Here is a 16,683-nt window from a genome sequence, read left to right on the forward strand (position 1 = left end):
ATGACAATTATCCAACCCAAAATGTGAATCCTTCTGAGGTTAAAAAAAACCTATGCTAAAAACCTGGTTTCCAACTTGAGAAAAATATAAGATACTTGTCCTGTTCTTAAAACTCTTTAGCATAAATTGTATGAGTTGTTTCTCTACTTTCTCAATCAGCATGCATAGCATCATGGTTTCAGGAGTTACCATTTAGCACAAAGTTCTGAACAAATATTTTGGAGTCAGATTTGACGTTTAACATTTAATAGGACAAAAAAAAACCTCTCTGACCCTTCAGTTTTCTGATCTGTAAAATGGAGTTAAGTCCTTTTTCATCAGTTATGACGTTATGATAAATGTAGAGAGAATAGTATAGTTCCCAGAATATGATTGGCACTAGGTAACTGATGAATATTAATAAAATTATAAGCATAATTACTTTTTAAAATAAAATTCTCAGTCTCTAGTCCTATTGGCGGTACTTGCCTGTGCATTTTACATGCTCTGATATGTAGGATGCAATCCCATCTCTAAAACAAGAGTATCATCTACAGAGGAATGTTTCACATTGGAAATTTTAAAGTCAAAGCAAAGAAATCATTTTTCAACAGATACTAGCTATAAAGTCTGTAACAGACCAACCAAAAACTGTATCAGTTATTTCTTATGCCAGAATACTTACAGCCATTCGATTAGATTTTAAAAGGTAACTATCTAATACCAGACTCCTTTTTTTTTTTTTTTCTTAGCCCAGCGTGAAAGGTTAAAGGAGACCCACAGAGGACTCTGATTGCACAATGCTGTCTTTCTTGTCGGCATTATGAATAATGCTACTTTCATTCTTATCAAGAATGTTCCTTCTTTTCAACTGTAATTCTACAGTCATTTTTTTTTTTTTAAAGCTCAGGCACATATAATCAACTAAGTATTGTTGGATGCTCTGGAGAAATCAGTCATGAGGAGAAGGATTCACTTTTATAGGTTTTGTTGATAGTTTTTTTAGGAGACAAAGGCAGAATGTCAGATAATCTAAAGTGATTTTTACACTGTTCTGTGTCCTGAGGTCAGAGGGTGATGAAAATGGGAAGCCTAGCCAGGTGGGAGCCCACTCACTGTTGCTCAAAAGTATACTTCCAGTTTTCTAATCTCTGGATAAGCTTCCTGTAAGGTCTTATTTTAACAAGAGTATCTGCGGCTCTTAGAACAATCCTTAGCCTTGTGTTTAAACTGATGCAAAAACTAAGGCTCTTAAGGAAAATGAAATATCCAAGGTAGCATAGCAGAGTTAACAAGATTTCTGAGGCCATCTAGGTTTTCCAGTTCTTATCCAATAAAATTTAAAAGTCAATTCCACATTATCCATATTTTCATTTCAATTAACATCAGCTAAAATAAACCTGTCTGTCTATACACAAAAATCCATAACTGGCAATCACTATTACTTTCACAGTTGTCTCCATGTGACAAATTAAATTGTAAAATACTAAGATTTTTAAAAACAAACCCCAAACTAGTAAGAGTTCTACTGAATATTTTCCCCAAGCATCTTTAGAAGTAGTTAAAAAAATGCAGTCTCTTTCTCAAATGTTAGGAAAGTCCTTCTGTTACACCTTGCATTCTTCTATTTTGTGTGTGTCTCTGTGTGTGTGCTTGTAGAATTTTCTGTTGATAATTTCACCCATTTCTCTTGTTTATGCCTCCAAGTTTTAGCTCGTTTTTTCTTTTAAGCTTTTTGTTGTTTTCTGATTTATTTTTCTGCCAATAACTAGGTATATATATTTTTGAGAATTTAGTTACTTCATCTTTTCAGTACCGTTATTCTTGGATATGTGAATTGCCTGCAGTATCTTATTGTATTGAGAGACCCACAGCCACCAGTTTTCCAAATAAAGCTGTCCTGAGAATATCTCTATTGGGGGGACATCCTTCATTCTGCATTCATGGGTTTTATGAGTCTCTGAGCTGTCTTTTTCATTGAACCTAAGATCTTTTAAATTTATTTATGTATAATGTTTTGAATTAGATTTTTAAGTGATACATTAAAAAGATATAACTATTTAGAAGTCCTAGTTTCTGTTAACATCGGTCTTTCTAAAGGCCAGTAGCATTTATCTATATCCAATTTACTTTAACCACCAATCCTAATCTAGTGGCATCAGTCGACTTAATTAGCACATTCTCTACTTTGTCTTCCAGATTTTTTATAAAGATATTAAACAAAATGGGACCCAATATCGATCCTTGTGGGACCCAACTGGAAACCTCTCCCCAACTAGACGGACTACCAATTACGATTTCTCTCTCTATACGGTTAGATAGCCAGTTTTTAATCCATTTATTTGTATTTCTGCTGGAGCCAATTTGTTTAGCTGTTCCCGTTAAAATAATGTATGGGATTTTTTACAGATAACCTATGGACTTTTATCCATAGAGACGTGGGGATGTGTTAAACGTTTTCATGGAACCCTAATGGGATTTTCCTGTTTTTTGGTTTTTTTAAATGTAGTTACGATGAATCTGAGCTTCAGTGTTCCATTCAGTCGTTATTGTTGTGCTAAAGAAAGAAACCAGATGGATCATGTTTTGAGAGCTCCTTTTCATTAGTATTGAGAACATGGAGTGTCATTATGTGCCCGGCATTTCTTAGTTTTCTTGTTGTGTTTCTTCTGGTTGTTGGAATAGGTGGAAAATTATAGTCCTTCCCTGGGTTGGCTCAGAATTCAGGAACTTATATTTTTCTGTCCTAGATTATTCATTCGTGTCTGAGAATGTTATGTTTGCATCAAGTCCTTATTTCTTTATTATTATTTATATTTTACAAATAAGTATTACCTCAGCAGGCCCAGTGTTGTTATAATGATAGAAAAGAGGCAGTAATTGAGATTGGTTTTTGTCAATGGTCTTGACTTAAATGAACTCCAAAGGAAGTCCGCTGAGGGCTAAAACTTGGAGTTTGGTTTCTGAATCCTCACATGTTTATACTTCTTAATTGGCAAATTGTCATTCACCTTGCCCTCCAAACTGGCGGAGGGAAAGGCGGATGGTAATAATCACCATTCTAGATTATCATCTCCTATGTGTCTCAGTTTTCTTCTATTTCTTGATGAGGCAACAAATGATACTGAATCTGTGAATCTTTCCTATGAGGACTTGATGCCAGATGAGTTGTCATTATTATATCTTGAAGTATCATGTTCTTCCTTAGTTTTGTGGCTCTAACCCCAAATTCCTTGATTTCTCATTGTTACTGCCTTGCTGGTGGGAGACAGGTATGGTTAACCTCTTAAATTGCTAGTTTGCTTTGCTATTTTAAGTTGCTTTTTAAACTTTGTTACTTGGTGTGTTATACATAGCAAAGAGTCTGATAAAGGGTATCAGGTAGATTCCAGAAGAAGAGATGTTTGAAACTTCATTACTCAACTATTTTAGTTCAAATCCTCTACTATGCCTATTCCCTTAGGCTGTGGTGTTGCTGCTGTTCTTGTTTTTAACTGAAGCCGCTATTGTGGAAGTGGACTGATTTGATTGGACACTGTTCTAGGTAGAATGCTGACCATGTAGAAACATGTCTGACAGAGTTTGGGCTTATAATGAAAATGGTTGAAAAATACTGTATTTTTCAGAATCAGAGTATACTGCATGATTGGTCTTTGATTTAAACTGGGTTAAAGTTACATGAAAATTCAGGAAACTCCTCAGATTATGAGAATATTTGAAGGGAAATATGCCTCTTTGGTGCTCTTTTCAACTGATGGCTTGAAAGAGTTAATGATACTCTGATGCCATTATGTGGAACCTCCTTTGTCAAGGACTCTTTCTAATTCATAAAACAGTATGTTAAAAGGAATGATTTACATTGAAATATGAATCTTAGTATCTTCTGCATTTATGCTTTTCTTTGTTGGGTATGTGTTTACTCTGTCCTTTGAATTCTCTTTTAAGTTCATGTTTAGAGTATGAAATAAGGGTCAATATTCAAAAGTTTAAATATTGAGCTATTAAACCTGTAACCTGAAAAAGTGTTAAAGTGTATCTGACAATCCTCAGAGTTAGGAGGGTGCACCTGGACGGTGGTAACTATTGGACTGAACTGGGTTCACTGTCAGGCATGGTCTTTTGTGAGCTGAGTAATATTGCACTTGATTAACCTTTCCATCCCTCAAGTTCCTCAGCTGAAACCTGAAACACTAACTTTTGCTTCATGGGGCCACTGAGAGGATAATTTTTTAAGGTCTTATACAGTTCCAGACATAGAGCACTCTATACATAGTCACTGTTCTGGAGATGGTAGCAGTGTATATCTTTCCTAATTTTTATTTTGTTAGCTCTATTACTGTTTTTATAATTATAAAACTAATTCATGATCATGCTTTTTTAAAAACTGTGCAGAAGGCTATGAAAACCACCAGTGTTGACACATTGTTAGCATTGGCCTTTTTCCATTTAGTGACATACTTTTATATAAATAATTGTGCTCTACTATTGAACGTATGTTATTTTCTACTTACAGTTTTTGTGTCTTTAAGTATACAGCGTTTCTAATAACCACAGAATAGTACCTTGAATGTAGCATAATTTATGCAACGAGCACCTGCTGTTAGACGTGCATTGTTTCTAAGTCGTTTTCAGTTATAAACAACTAAAATAAGTATTCCATACTGACATGTTTGTACACCATGGATTTCTAACACATCTCTTAAAGTGAAATTTCTGAGTCAAAAAGCATATGCCTTTAAAATTGTGATGCATATTGCAAATTGTTCCCTAGAAACATTCTACTACGGTTTACATACGTACTATGAGAGTGTGGTGGTACACACACATTGCGTGCGCACACACACACCACCCAGCCCTTAAAATGATGAAAAAATAGAACACTGATGTCTGTGACTGATGTCTGTTTTCTGTTGTAAAAAGTGTTAAAGAAGTTGAGATATAAGAATCCAAAACCCATGTGCAGTTTTCTGTGTTCAAAAGCCATAGAGGATTAAATGGCAATGGAAAAGCAAAATAATCAACATCCAACTAAAACTGAAACTCTGCAGAGAGACAGAAATGCATGAAGAGGGCCAATAGTAGGAAAACCCTATAGAAAAAGTCTGTCTCAAAATAAAGCATCTAAACAAAGAAGCAGCATGGCAGCCATACAGGAAAGCTCTCAGATGACATTTTTCTCTCCCTCTGTCTCTCTCTCACTGGTGGAGACAGAGGAACTCAGCATGCAAAAGATAATGACTCTTTATTGGAAAAAATACTTCAGGATATATTAAAACTTTAATTAAAAAGTGTTTTTCTTAGAAAAATTGAAAGAGAATATGAAACAAAAGGCCAAGTATAAATAATTTTCTTCAGTTCAGTTCAGTCACTCAGTCGTGTCCGACTCTGCGACCCCATGAATCACAGCACGCCAGGCCTCCCTGTCTATCACCAACTCCCGGAGTTCACACAACCTCACGTCCATCAAGCCGGTGATGCCATCCAGCCATCTCATTCTCTGTCGTTCCCTTCTCCTCCCGCCCCCAATCCCTCCCAGCATCAGAGTCTTTTCCAGTGAGTCAACTCTTCACTTGAGGTGGCCAAAGTATTGGAGTTTCAGCTTCAGCATCAGTCCTTCCAGTGAGACATTGCTGCTGCTGCTGCTAAGTCACTTCAGTCGTGTCCAACTCTGTGTGACCCCATAGATGGAAGCCCACCAGGATCCCCCTTCCCTGGGATTCTCCAGGCAAGAACACTGGAGTGGGTTACCATTTCCTTCTCCAGTGCATGAAAGTGAAAAGTGAAAGTGAAGTCGCTCAGTCATGTCCAACCCTTAGCGACCCCATGGACTGCAGCCCACCAGGCTCCTCCATCCATGGGATTTTCTAGGCAAGAGTACTGGAGTGGCTTGCCATTGTCTTCTCCGAATGAGACACTAATTAAATCTAAAATTCTAAGAAAGAAAATCAGTGTGGCAAAAAATCAAGGCAATACCACAAAGTTCAGGCTTAGAAAACCATGTCAAATACAGAAAAAAAAGAAATACAGATAAAAACCACTTAGAGAAAACAATAAATATACAGGACAGGTACAGAGTAAGCATCCAGAACTGTGGTTTTCATTAAATATAGAATGAAACAAAAAGCAAATAGAAAAAAAATTTAAATCTGACATCATTAACTGATTATAATGATGATTAATATTTCTTGAATGCCATGTTATCTGCTTAGACACTCTACATATATGGTCTTGACATAAGTCATTATTAGCCTCTGTTGTAGTAGTTATAATTTTATAGATGGTGAACAGAGACCTGGAGAGTGTAATTAATCTTCTTAAGGTTGGATGACTAAGAAATGGTTGAACAGAAAATATGACCACAGGATACGTTCTAACTACTATGCTATACATTATGTTTATACATACCACTAACAAAATTAATCATTAGGCATAAAGGATATTCCAAGATAAAAATTATATAATACCATTGCTACTTTATTATATGCCTTTAAAATTACTTAAATTTTCAATCAGAAAAAGTGAATGACCTATGAGGAAGGGAAAATGAATATACTCTACAGCAATATTAAATTTTATAAGACAATGGAAAAGCTGTTACAGAGTTCTGAGGGGGAGAAAATATAACTGAGAATTCCATGGACTGGAAAGTCCATGGGGTCACAAGGAGCTGGACACGACTAAGCAACTTTCACTTTCATTATTGGTATTATTTCAAGGCTAAAGAAGGACAATCTATCCTTAGTATGCAAAATCTAAGGGAACAACCAAAGAAAAATATTATGGCTTAATTTTAAAAATCTGGCTCCCAACAGAAGGTAGTCAAAATAAAGAACTTTAGAATAGAAAAAGTCAGTATATACTAGTATGTAGAACTGAAGGTAACATGTAGAACTAAAACTATATGACTCCAAAATTTAAGTTAGAAATAAGAGATAATTGAAATATTTTTTAAAATTAGATACAGAAAATATATTAAAAATATAAATTAGGATAGGTGTGAGGATGATGTAGAGAATATTTGCTTTCTAATTCATAGGAAGGACTCAATATTTGCATTTTATTCTTATAGTTTATTAATCAATGATTTGAAGGTAAAGAATATCTTTCAAATTAACATAGATAACTTACACAACTATGTTTTTTAAAGGGTCTACCATACACTACCTTAGGGTCATCTGAGATGTTTGGTTAAAAACTAACTTCCACCTGAAACATAAGTCAAAATGTTGAGTAAGAATGCTGAGAAATTGACCTTTCCATTTCTAAGAATTTTGCTGTTACACTAAAGCATGAAATCTGAGCCATTACAAACGAAGAATCAAGAACTGACAATTCATCTTATAAAACCTTAGAAAATCAGGTAGAAATAAAAAAAGAGAGATGCAGAGCAACATTATTTTCTAGTTAAATATGAAGTCAACCAAAGTGCCAATCAATAGACAAATAGAAAAAGAAGATGTGGTGTATAAAGTAAAATATTGCTGATTCATGAAAAATGAAATATTGTTATTTATGACAACATGGATGGATCTAAAGGGCATTGTGCTAAGTAAAATGAGTCTGACAGATAAAAACAAATACCACATGATCTTACTTGTGGAATTCAAGAAACGAACAAATAATATGAAAATAGACCCATAGATATAAGAGTAAACAGCTCTTTGTCAGAGGGGGAGAGGTGTCCATACTCTATGGGCAGAATAGCTGAAGAGGATTAAGAGGACAGACTTTGATTTATATAATAAATAGTTAGTGGGGGTACAGACATCATAAAGGATATTGGTGAGTGATAATGTAATACCTTTGTAGGGGCAGATGGTTACTAGCCTTATTGTGGTGGTAATTTCATAATGGAAACAAACATCAAATCGTTATGTAGTACATCTGGAACTAACAAAACATTATGCAGGTGGTGCAGTGGTAAAGAATCCGCCTGGCAAAGTAGGAGACACAAGAGATACAAGTTCAGTCCCTGGGTTGGGAAGATCTCCTGAAGGAGGAAATGGCAACCCGATTCAGTATTCCCTGTGGGATAATCCCATGGACAGAGGAGCCTGGCAGGCTACAGTTCATGGGGTCACAAAGAGTCAGACACAAATGAGCGACTCAGCACACACATATCAACTATATTTCACTGAAAAAAAATGCAGATAATGTATGTAAAGTTTGACATCAGAATAAGGATAAGGACAACTTAAAAAAATGTAGAGCAGAAATTAAGATGATAGAATTAAGACCATTGTCTTAACTGTTATAACTAGAACATATATCAACTCACATATCAAAAGAATAAGGTTCTTAAATCAAGAACTAAACCCAATAAAAAACTATTTATGGAGAAATATTATAAGTAAACTCAGACAAAAACAAATGAGGTAAATACAAATCTAAAAAAATGAAGATTGAATATTACTACTATATAAGGATGAATTGAAGTTAAAAAATATTGATTAAGAAATATAATAATTGCAATCCAAAGCAAAGATATAATCATTGATTTATAATTCATATATAATGCATAAAACTAAAATTGAAATAGCATCCAAATAAATTTAAATGATTGAAAACAAAGAGAGAAAAATGACAGAAACCTTACCTAAGTAATATATTTAATGAAATTAATTAGTTGTATGCTGCTGCTGCTGCTGCTAAGTTGCTTCAGTCATGTCCGCCTCTGTGCAACCCCCTAGACGGCAGCTTATTGGGTTCCCCCATCCCGGGGATTCTCCAGGCAAGAACACTGGAGTGGGTTGCCATTTCCTTCTCCAATGCGTGAAAGCGAAGTCACTCAGTCATGTCCGACTCTTAGTGACCCCATGGACTGCAGCCTACCAGGCTCCTACATCCATGGGATTTTCCAGGCAAAAGTACTGGAGTGGGTTGCCATTGCCTTCTCCGATTAGTTGTGTAAACTTATTTTTATACAGCTAAGGAAAAGGCTACCCACTCCAGTATTCTGGCCTGGAGCATTCCATGAACTACAGTCCATGAGGTTGCAAAGAGTCGGACATGACTGAGTGACTTTCACTTTCATGTATCACAGATACAATAAAAATTAATTCACAGAACATTTGGAAAATAATGGCAGCTTAAAATACTACAGAGTTAATTCAAAGGGATGTGGCTAAAATAGTTAACAGAAAATTGTAGTTTCAAATAAATCTCTAGTAACTAATTTTAGAAAGTAGATATATATAATTCAAGAAGTTAAAAGATCAACTAAATATCTTAAAGAAGAAAGAAATCATTAAGATATATTGTAAATTAACAAATTAGAAAATTAAATAATTTACAAGTCAGTTACTATTTAAAAAGTTAAGTACAACCAGGAAATAACTGACCAAGGAAGAACTTATTAAAGAAGCAAAGAGGGAGCCAATATGGATATACCACAATAGACATTTTTTTTAAAGCATGACAATCATATAAAAAGATGCAATTAAAAGAAAATTATGTGAATGTTAGAAAATATGGCTGAAATATATGATATTCTTAGAAATTATAAATGATCAGAACTGAGCCTAGGAAAAAGAGAAAACAAAAACAGATAAATTACCAAAGATAAAACTAAGATAATGGACAGAAAAATTTAGCTCACACTGCAAAAGGTCAACTGTCCTAAAAAGTTTCATCAATAAGTTCTGTCGAATTTTAAAAAGCAAATACCTCCGTGGGTATTAAACTCTAGCAGATCCTAGCAGGAAAAAAAAAAAAAAATGAAAACTTGCAAATGATTTGGAGAGTGGTATAACATCAATAAGATGCCAAAACCTATGTAAAAAAAAAACCAAAATTATATAAAGACAACTATTCATCTACTTCAGGCTTCCCTGGTGGCTCAGAGGTTAAAGCGTCTGCCTCCAATGCTGGAGACCCGGGTTCGATCCCTGGGTCGGGAAGATCCCCTGGAGAAGGAAACGGTAACCCACTCCAGTATTCTTGCCTGGAGAATCCCATGGACGGAGAAGCCTGGTAGGCTACAGTCCACAGGATCACATAGAGTCGGACAGGACTGAGCGACAGAACAGAACGGAACGGATGCATCTACTTCACTAATGAACATCAGTGGGGCTAAATAATTCTTGAATTAACTTTTCACATTGAATCCAGAGAATACAAAAAGCAAGCTACAAAATAACCACATAGTGTCACTTCAAAATTAAAATGTATTTACCATATTAAGAAGTTGAAGAGGTGACAAGATTTTCATCCTTTTAGTAGATACCCAAAGGTTTTCAAAGGTAGCTATTGAAGTCAATATTCATTCTTGCTTGGAGGAGGAAATAGAAAACCCAATCCAGTATTCTTGCCTGGGGAGTTCCATGGACTGGGGAGCTGTGGCGGGCTGCAGTTCATGGGGTCTCAAAAGTTGGCCACAACTTAGTGACTAAACAACAACAACAATTCATTCTTGGTTATAAACATAGAATCCTTTAGAAAATCGGGGAGTAATGACTGCTTCCCTGCTATGGTTTCTCTATCTGTCTGTTTAACCAAAGGCTCTGTCTCTTACCTCTCGTCTAAAGGTGGGATAGTAAAGGCAGAAACAAGAAGTGAATCTCACCATCACCACCATTATTTAACTTTTTCAGAATTATTAGCCAGTGAAATTACATGAGAGAAAATACATTTTAGAAAAGAAGGAAAACTAATTTTACCCTTAGCAAAAAAACAAAAAAAATTAGTCAAGCAAAATCCAAGAGACCTGAGAAATACCTTTGAAATCATATGAAAAATTAGAAACATTTCCATAGCTTTTCTATATAAAGAGTATATAAATAATAATTAAAAATATAAATGGAAAGGAAAAACAGAACCCTTTTCCCAAAATGTATTTAAGGAAAGAAAACTTTGTTTAAAAATAACTGATTTTTTTTAAGGTAGCATTTTTAAGAAATCGGTTCTTTCCAAAATATTCTGAGTGTAGTGTAATCTCAATGGGCTTCATTTTTCAGTTTTCTTTTTTAATGGTTTGTTTTAGAAATTTGAAACAGCAATTCTAAAGTTTGTTTGAAAGAAAGATTATATAGGAAGACTCAGGAAAGTGCAAAATAGAAAAGAATAGCTCTACTAGAAATTTAAATAAATTAAAAAACCACAGTGATTAATGTAGTATAGCACTGAGTCAGTGCTGTCTAAAGATTAAGAAGATGAGTTAGGTTCTAATGAGATGGATGAAACTGGAGCCTATTATACAGAGTGAAGTAAGCCAGAAAGAAAAACGCATATATATGGAATTTAGAAAGATGGTAATGATAACCCTGTATACGAGACAGCAAAAGAGACACAGGTGTATAGAACAGTCTTTTGGACTCTGTAGGAGAGGGCGAGGGTGAGATGATTTGGGAGAATGGCATTGAAATATGTATATTATCATGTATGAAACGAATCACCAGTCCAGGTTCGACACATGATACAGGATGATCGGGGCTGGTGCACGGGCATGACCCAGAGGGAGGATAAAGGGAGGAGGGAGGTGGGAGGGGGGTTCAGGAAGGGGAACTCATGTACACCCGGGGCGGATTCATGTCAATGTATGGCAAAACCAAGCAATATAATGTTGTAAAATAATTAGCCTCCAATTAAAAAAAAGAGAGAAAAAAAAATAAAAAAGGTTATTAACTTGAAAAAAAAGAAGATGAGTTAGAAATATAATAAAGTTCTTAATAATAGTATCATTTCACATCTTGGATACATCTGAGTTACTTAATAAACAGCAGTGACAACTGATGACCTTTGGGGGATGTTTAAATATAGTACCATTTAACTAACCCACCCCTTCCTCTAAATTGTAGCTGTATCTAAGATCTATTTGTTTTTAAAGAGGAAAAAGTAAAAATCATGTATAAACATTTTAACAAACATGTTCAAAGTAAAGCAAGGCAGAAAATCCAGAATCTAGAAAAGAATAATATTTTGACTTGTAAAAACACTTAATATATATACTTTTCTTTCTCTCTTACCATTCTTATTAAGTAAACTTTCTCTTTCTACAATGAAATTTTTAATCTTCTTTCTGGTTATCTTTTAAAGTACATGATTATTTTCATTTACATAATAGCTAAAAACAGAAAGTAAAAACCTTCTGAATCTCATCCTTGTTCCCTGAGGGAAAAAAAAGACAATGTTTTGAAGTGATTTTTATACATCTATTACATTTCCTTGTGGTCCTATATGAACAGATCCTCTTTCTCACTTGTCCTTCAGAAATATTGATTATTGATTGCTCTTAAGCAACTGAATAAATTTTCATATATTTATGTGCTATTTGAATTGGCTTCCCTGTAAATTACCTATGATTATTCTTATCTATTTTCCTTTGTTTTCAGTTTCTAGAGTTCTAAGTATAATACTTAATTGTCCATTTATTCATATGTTACATTGCAGATATTTTTCCTGAGCTCTTGTTCATGCCATAATGTTTTGTTTTAATTTTGTATGGCTTAACTATTATATTTTTATAATTTCTGAGTTTCCTGTAATGGATAAAAATTCCCATTGAAATTCTAGGTTAGACATATGATTTTCTAAATTTTTCTGAAAGGTTTCTTTTATACTTAATTGATTGTTTCTGGTTTTACATTTAATCCACCCTGAATAATATATTATTAGTATTATAAGATAATGGTCAACTATGTGTATATATATATTTCCCAGGTACAATATGAGTAACACATTCATTATTGCATTATTTTGATTTTACTTTCTGTTTTTGAAATGGCTACATTTGGAGGATATAGGCTAATAGGAATACTTCTGTTTTTCACTTTATATCTTTCTACATTGTTTAAACTGTTAAAATGAGTATATATTACTTTTAAAATTTAAGAAAGTGTATCTATGTGTATGTATACATATTCTTATCTGATTTGCCAGTATGATCCTATGATCTCCTATAATCCTTTATTATAGTCTCTCTCTCACATGCAGACAAGCTCACCATACCTTCCACATTGATATATATATATATATACACACACACACACATCACACACATTTCCTGCTTTTCCCAATGCTTCATGTGTTACTTAATCAGATTATCTCAAGGATCAGTTCAGTTCAGTTCAGTCGCTCAGTCGTGTCCGACTCTCTGCGACCCTATTAATCACAGCACGCCAGGCCTCCCTGTCCATCACCAACTCCCGGAGTTCACTCAAACTCATGTCCACAGAGTCGGTGATGCCATCCAGCCATCTCATTCTCTGTCGTCCCCTTCTCCTCCCGCCCCCAATCCTTCCCATCATCAGAGTCTTTTCCAGTGAGTCAGCTCGTCACATGAGGTGGCCAAAGTATTGGAGTTTCAGCTTTAGCATCAGTCCTTACAATGAACACCCAGGATTGATCTCCTTTAGAATGGACTGGTTGGATCTGCTTGCAGTCCAAGGGACTCTCAAGAGTCTTCTCCAGCACCACAGTTCAAAAGCATCAATTCTTCGGCGATCGTATAAATAACACATGCTCATTTCTAATGGTTATTCCTTACATTCTAATAACAATTGCTGTCAGAAATGAAAAGAGAGAGAAGACAGGAAGAGGAGGGCCTGGATTGCATAGTAATTGCTCTGGGAGCATCCAAGCCCATGCTGTCCTGCTTTCTTGTCGATTCTGTCACCAGAAATTCAAGATTCCAGTGACACAGTTAGAGACCTCAGATATTTTTTCCAGGCTTGGATATACCTGTAGCAACAATGTTCACAGCTTCCTGCAAATATAGCTCCCCATCAAAAAATAGTAATTTTCTAACAATGCAGTGGACTGAACCTCAGGAAACTCAGTATTCAAATTTCACCTCCGACACTGAAGCCATATTTGTAGTATCAGAGAAGTCACCAGTCTTATAAAATAAGGGTGTGGTCTCCAAGTTCTCCTCCACCTTAAAAATCATATAGTTTCAGAATGTCTCCTGAACATTCTGGCCTGAAATTCATTAGTTCCACAGCTGGCTTCCAGTTAAACCTATTATCATTTATTTTGCCACAAGCAATTGCTTACTAATTTAAAATTTACAGATACTTACCCAGAGTACATATCAGGCTCTGTGGTTAAAAACCATTGTCTTTAAAAAAAGTTTCCTTTTGAAAACAATGCGAAAAATATTTATAAGGAGAAATATTATAAAATAACTTTCCTGGATTAGGAACAACTAAAAGTAGTTTAGATCCAGCTCCTGTTCTAGACATTACTCATCTAAAAAGGTATATTTCTAATATTGAATTAATTAGGATGTAAATTAAATAATGAAAGTCGTTCACATGGTAAAGATTCTGCCTGCAGTGCAGGAAACCCAGGTTTGATCCCTGGGTTGGGAAGATCCCCTGGAGAAGGGAATGGCTACCCACTACAGTATTCTTGCCTGGAGAATTCCATGGACAGAGGAGCCTGGTGGGCTTCAGTCCATGAGATCGCAAAGAGGCAGACAACTGAGCGACTAACACTTGCACTTTTTCACAAAGTAGTAAATAACCAATGAGGCAGGTCCATTAGATGATGATAATGTGCCCCAGTGGAGTACTTTTTCAATGTGCTTCCTGTGTTACCTCATTTAATTATCTCAAAAATCAGCAGAAGCACAGAGGCTAGATATAATCCCCAGTCTGTAGTTGAGAAAATGTGACACCTGGAAAGTCATCATCAGTGAAAAATTGCAAGGACCAAGGCCCCTTGAGTCTTCCTGTCATGTGCTTTGCTACTGCAAGATGGGTTTCCCTGTGAATTTCCTCTGACTCAGTGAACCTGGTCATCTCCTGACCTGAAAGGATGCAGATACTTACTATGATTTATTTCCCTTCCATTAGGCATTTGCTAGAGTGAGAATCATTCCCAAGGAATTAAATTTTGGAAAATACTCTATCAGAATGCCCAGATCACCACTCACCAAGACTTAATCAATAGCATAAAAAGTTCATATGTAACAGTTTGTAACTTTTCACAGTACACAGTAATACTTTAGCTCTTTGAGTTCTCTGTTCCAATCTAGAATTTGAAAATAGGACACTATTATGTTACCTTGTTGTTATATCAGTGCTGGAAATCAAGCCCGCTTTGCAGTGTTATTAAAAGTCTTTCCAGAGCAGCATGCATTAGCTTTCAGTTTTTAAAGCAGATTCACTTATTAAAGCACCCCAAGTTGTTATGATACTACAGGTATTTAATTTCTTTTCTGATTTATAAATACCCATCAATAAATGTTCAGCTGATAGAAATCTCAGATTCTAGGAAATAAAGTAACATTCCTAGTACCATGAATACAACTGTTATTGAGAAAACTTTGGAAAGATTATGAGCTGTTGAGAAAGAGAAAGAAAACTGAGTGTTCCATGGATAGCTTGGGGAATCAAGCACTGGCATTGAATTTGTATTAACCATATCTCTGTTAATATTAAATTATTTTGTTAGGGAAAAAAAAACACTGCAGTACCTCCAGCAACCCTGTGTTCCTAAAGAAATTAGGAATATTTAATAGCCTCAGAGGTTTGCAGGATTACTTGATGCTTGTTTAATTTTGGCAAAGAGCACCTGGGGAGACATAACCAGAATGGACCCTGACATCATTTTGAAAACTCCCCCAGCAATAAACAAGCTGTCTCTTTGCCTCTCAACATTTCTGCTAGCTTCTGCTGCAGAAAGTGTCTGGGAGCTGGACTGGCTTCAAGGGCACCATAGCTGGCTTTCTCCAGTGAGTCACAGGATGCTTGCCTTGACTCCCTACAGGGAGGGAAGCACCTCTGAGTTGTGGAGGCCAAGCCTGCTAACCCCTGAGTGTGCACGGAAGTAAGAAGTCCTCAACAGTGAATACTGCTTTAGAGCATTGCAAATTTCCCTGGCCCATCCTCAGCCCAGGAACATGGGATTGTTTTTGGTTCAGCACTTTCAAATGTTGGTCCCCCGAAGTCAAAGCCATGGCTTTCCGCTACACTCTGCTCCTGTCGTTGTAGGCGGCTGCAAGATAACATTCAGTTCCTCATAAGTAACACAGATTTGGAAAGAATATCACTAATGTGTTGATCATTTGGCAAGTACTTCACTAGGTTCTGCTCCTGGAGGGTAGCCTAATGGTGAGGAGCATGGGCAGACCTAGCTTAGTCACTTATACTTGATTTTGGATTTGAGACAGTTCTGAGTTCAAGCCCCAGAACTGTCACTTACTAACTCTGTGAGCAAGGGAAAGCAGTCTGAGCCTCAGTTTCCTCAACTGTAAATTGGATTTGGCAGTTCTACCCTCAGAAGCTAGTTTTAAAGATTGTGGAAGTACATGGAAAGTGCTTGGCTGGCTGAGAGTAAGTGTTGCTGCTGCTGCTAAGTCACTTCAGTCGTGTCCTACTCTATGCGACCCCATAGATGACAGCCCACCAGGCTCCGCCGTCCGTGGGATTCTCCAGGCAAGAACACTGGAGTGGGCTGCCATTTCCTTCTCCAATGCATGAAAGTGAAAAGTGAAAGTGAAGTCGCTCAGTTGTGTCCGACTCCCAGCGACCCCATGGACTGCAGCCTAGCAGGCTCCTCCATCTAAAGGATTTTCCAGGCAAGAGTACTGGAGTGGGGTGCCATTGCCTTCTCCGAGAGTAAGTGTTAGTTAGCAGTAACTGTGATGTGAGATGGACCATGAAAGGGCTCGCAAGCACCATTCTCTCTTAGTCTGCTGCTTGTATAATATTCCTCCAAATTGTACAAGGTAATTTCAGAATGAATAGAACATGGCATAGA

General features: G+C 36.1%; 1 protein-coding gene across 3 annotated transcripts in view; it reads left to right on the forward strand.

The window, feature by feature from the left end:
* GABRB2 (gamma-aminobutyric acid type A receptor subunit beta2) overlaps window positions 1-16,683 on the forward strand; it is a 283,075-nt gene that overhangs the window by 246,033 nt on the left and 20,359 nt on the right. Inside the window, exon 9 of one of the 3 annotated variants that reach the window (XM_055430093.2) lies at window positions 2,179-2,292. The exons of 1 other annotated variant lie outside the window; for it this stretch is intronic. In XM_055430093.2, coding sequence (XP_055286068.1) covers window positions 2,179-2,292 — 114 coding nt within the window. Of the gene's footprint in view, window positions 1-2,178; window positions 2,293-7,936; window positions 7,943-16,683 lie in introns of all 3 variants that reach the window. One more of the 3 variants, XM_088838352.1, reaches the window with a different exon arrangement.

Source organism: Moschus berezovskii, chromosome 8, assembly GCF_049115385.1.
Source record: "Moschus berezovskii isolate FMDL1 chromosome 8, NW_MosBer_1.0, whole genome shotgun sequence".
Taxonomy (NCBI): Eukaryota; Metazoa; Chordata; class Mammalia; order Artiodactyla; family Moschidae; genus Moschus; species Moschus berezovskii.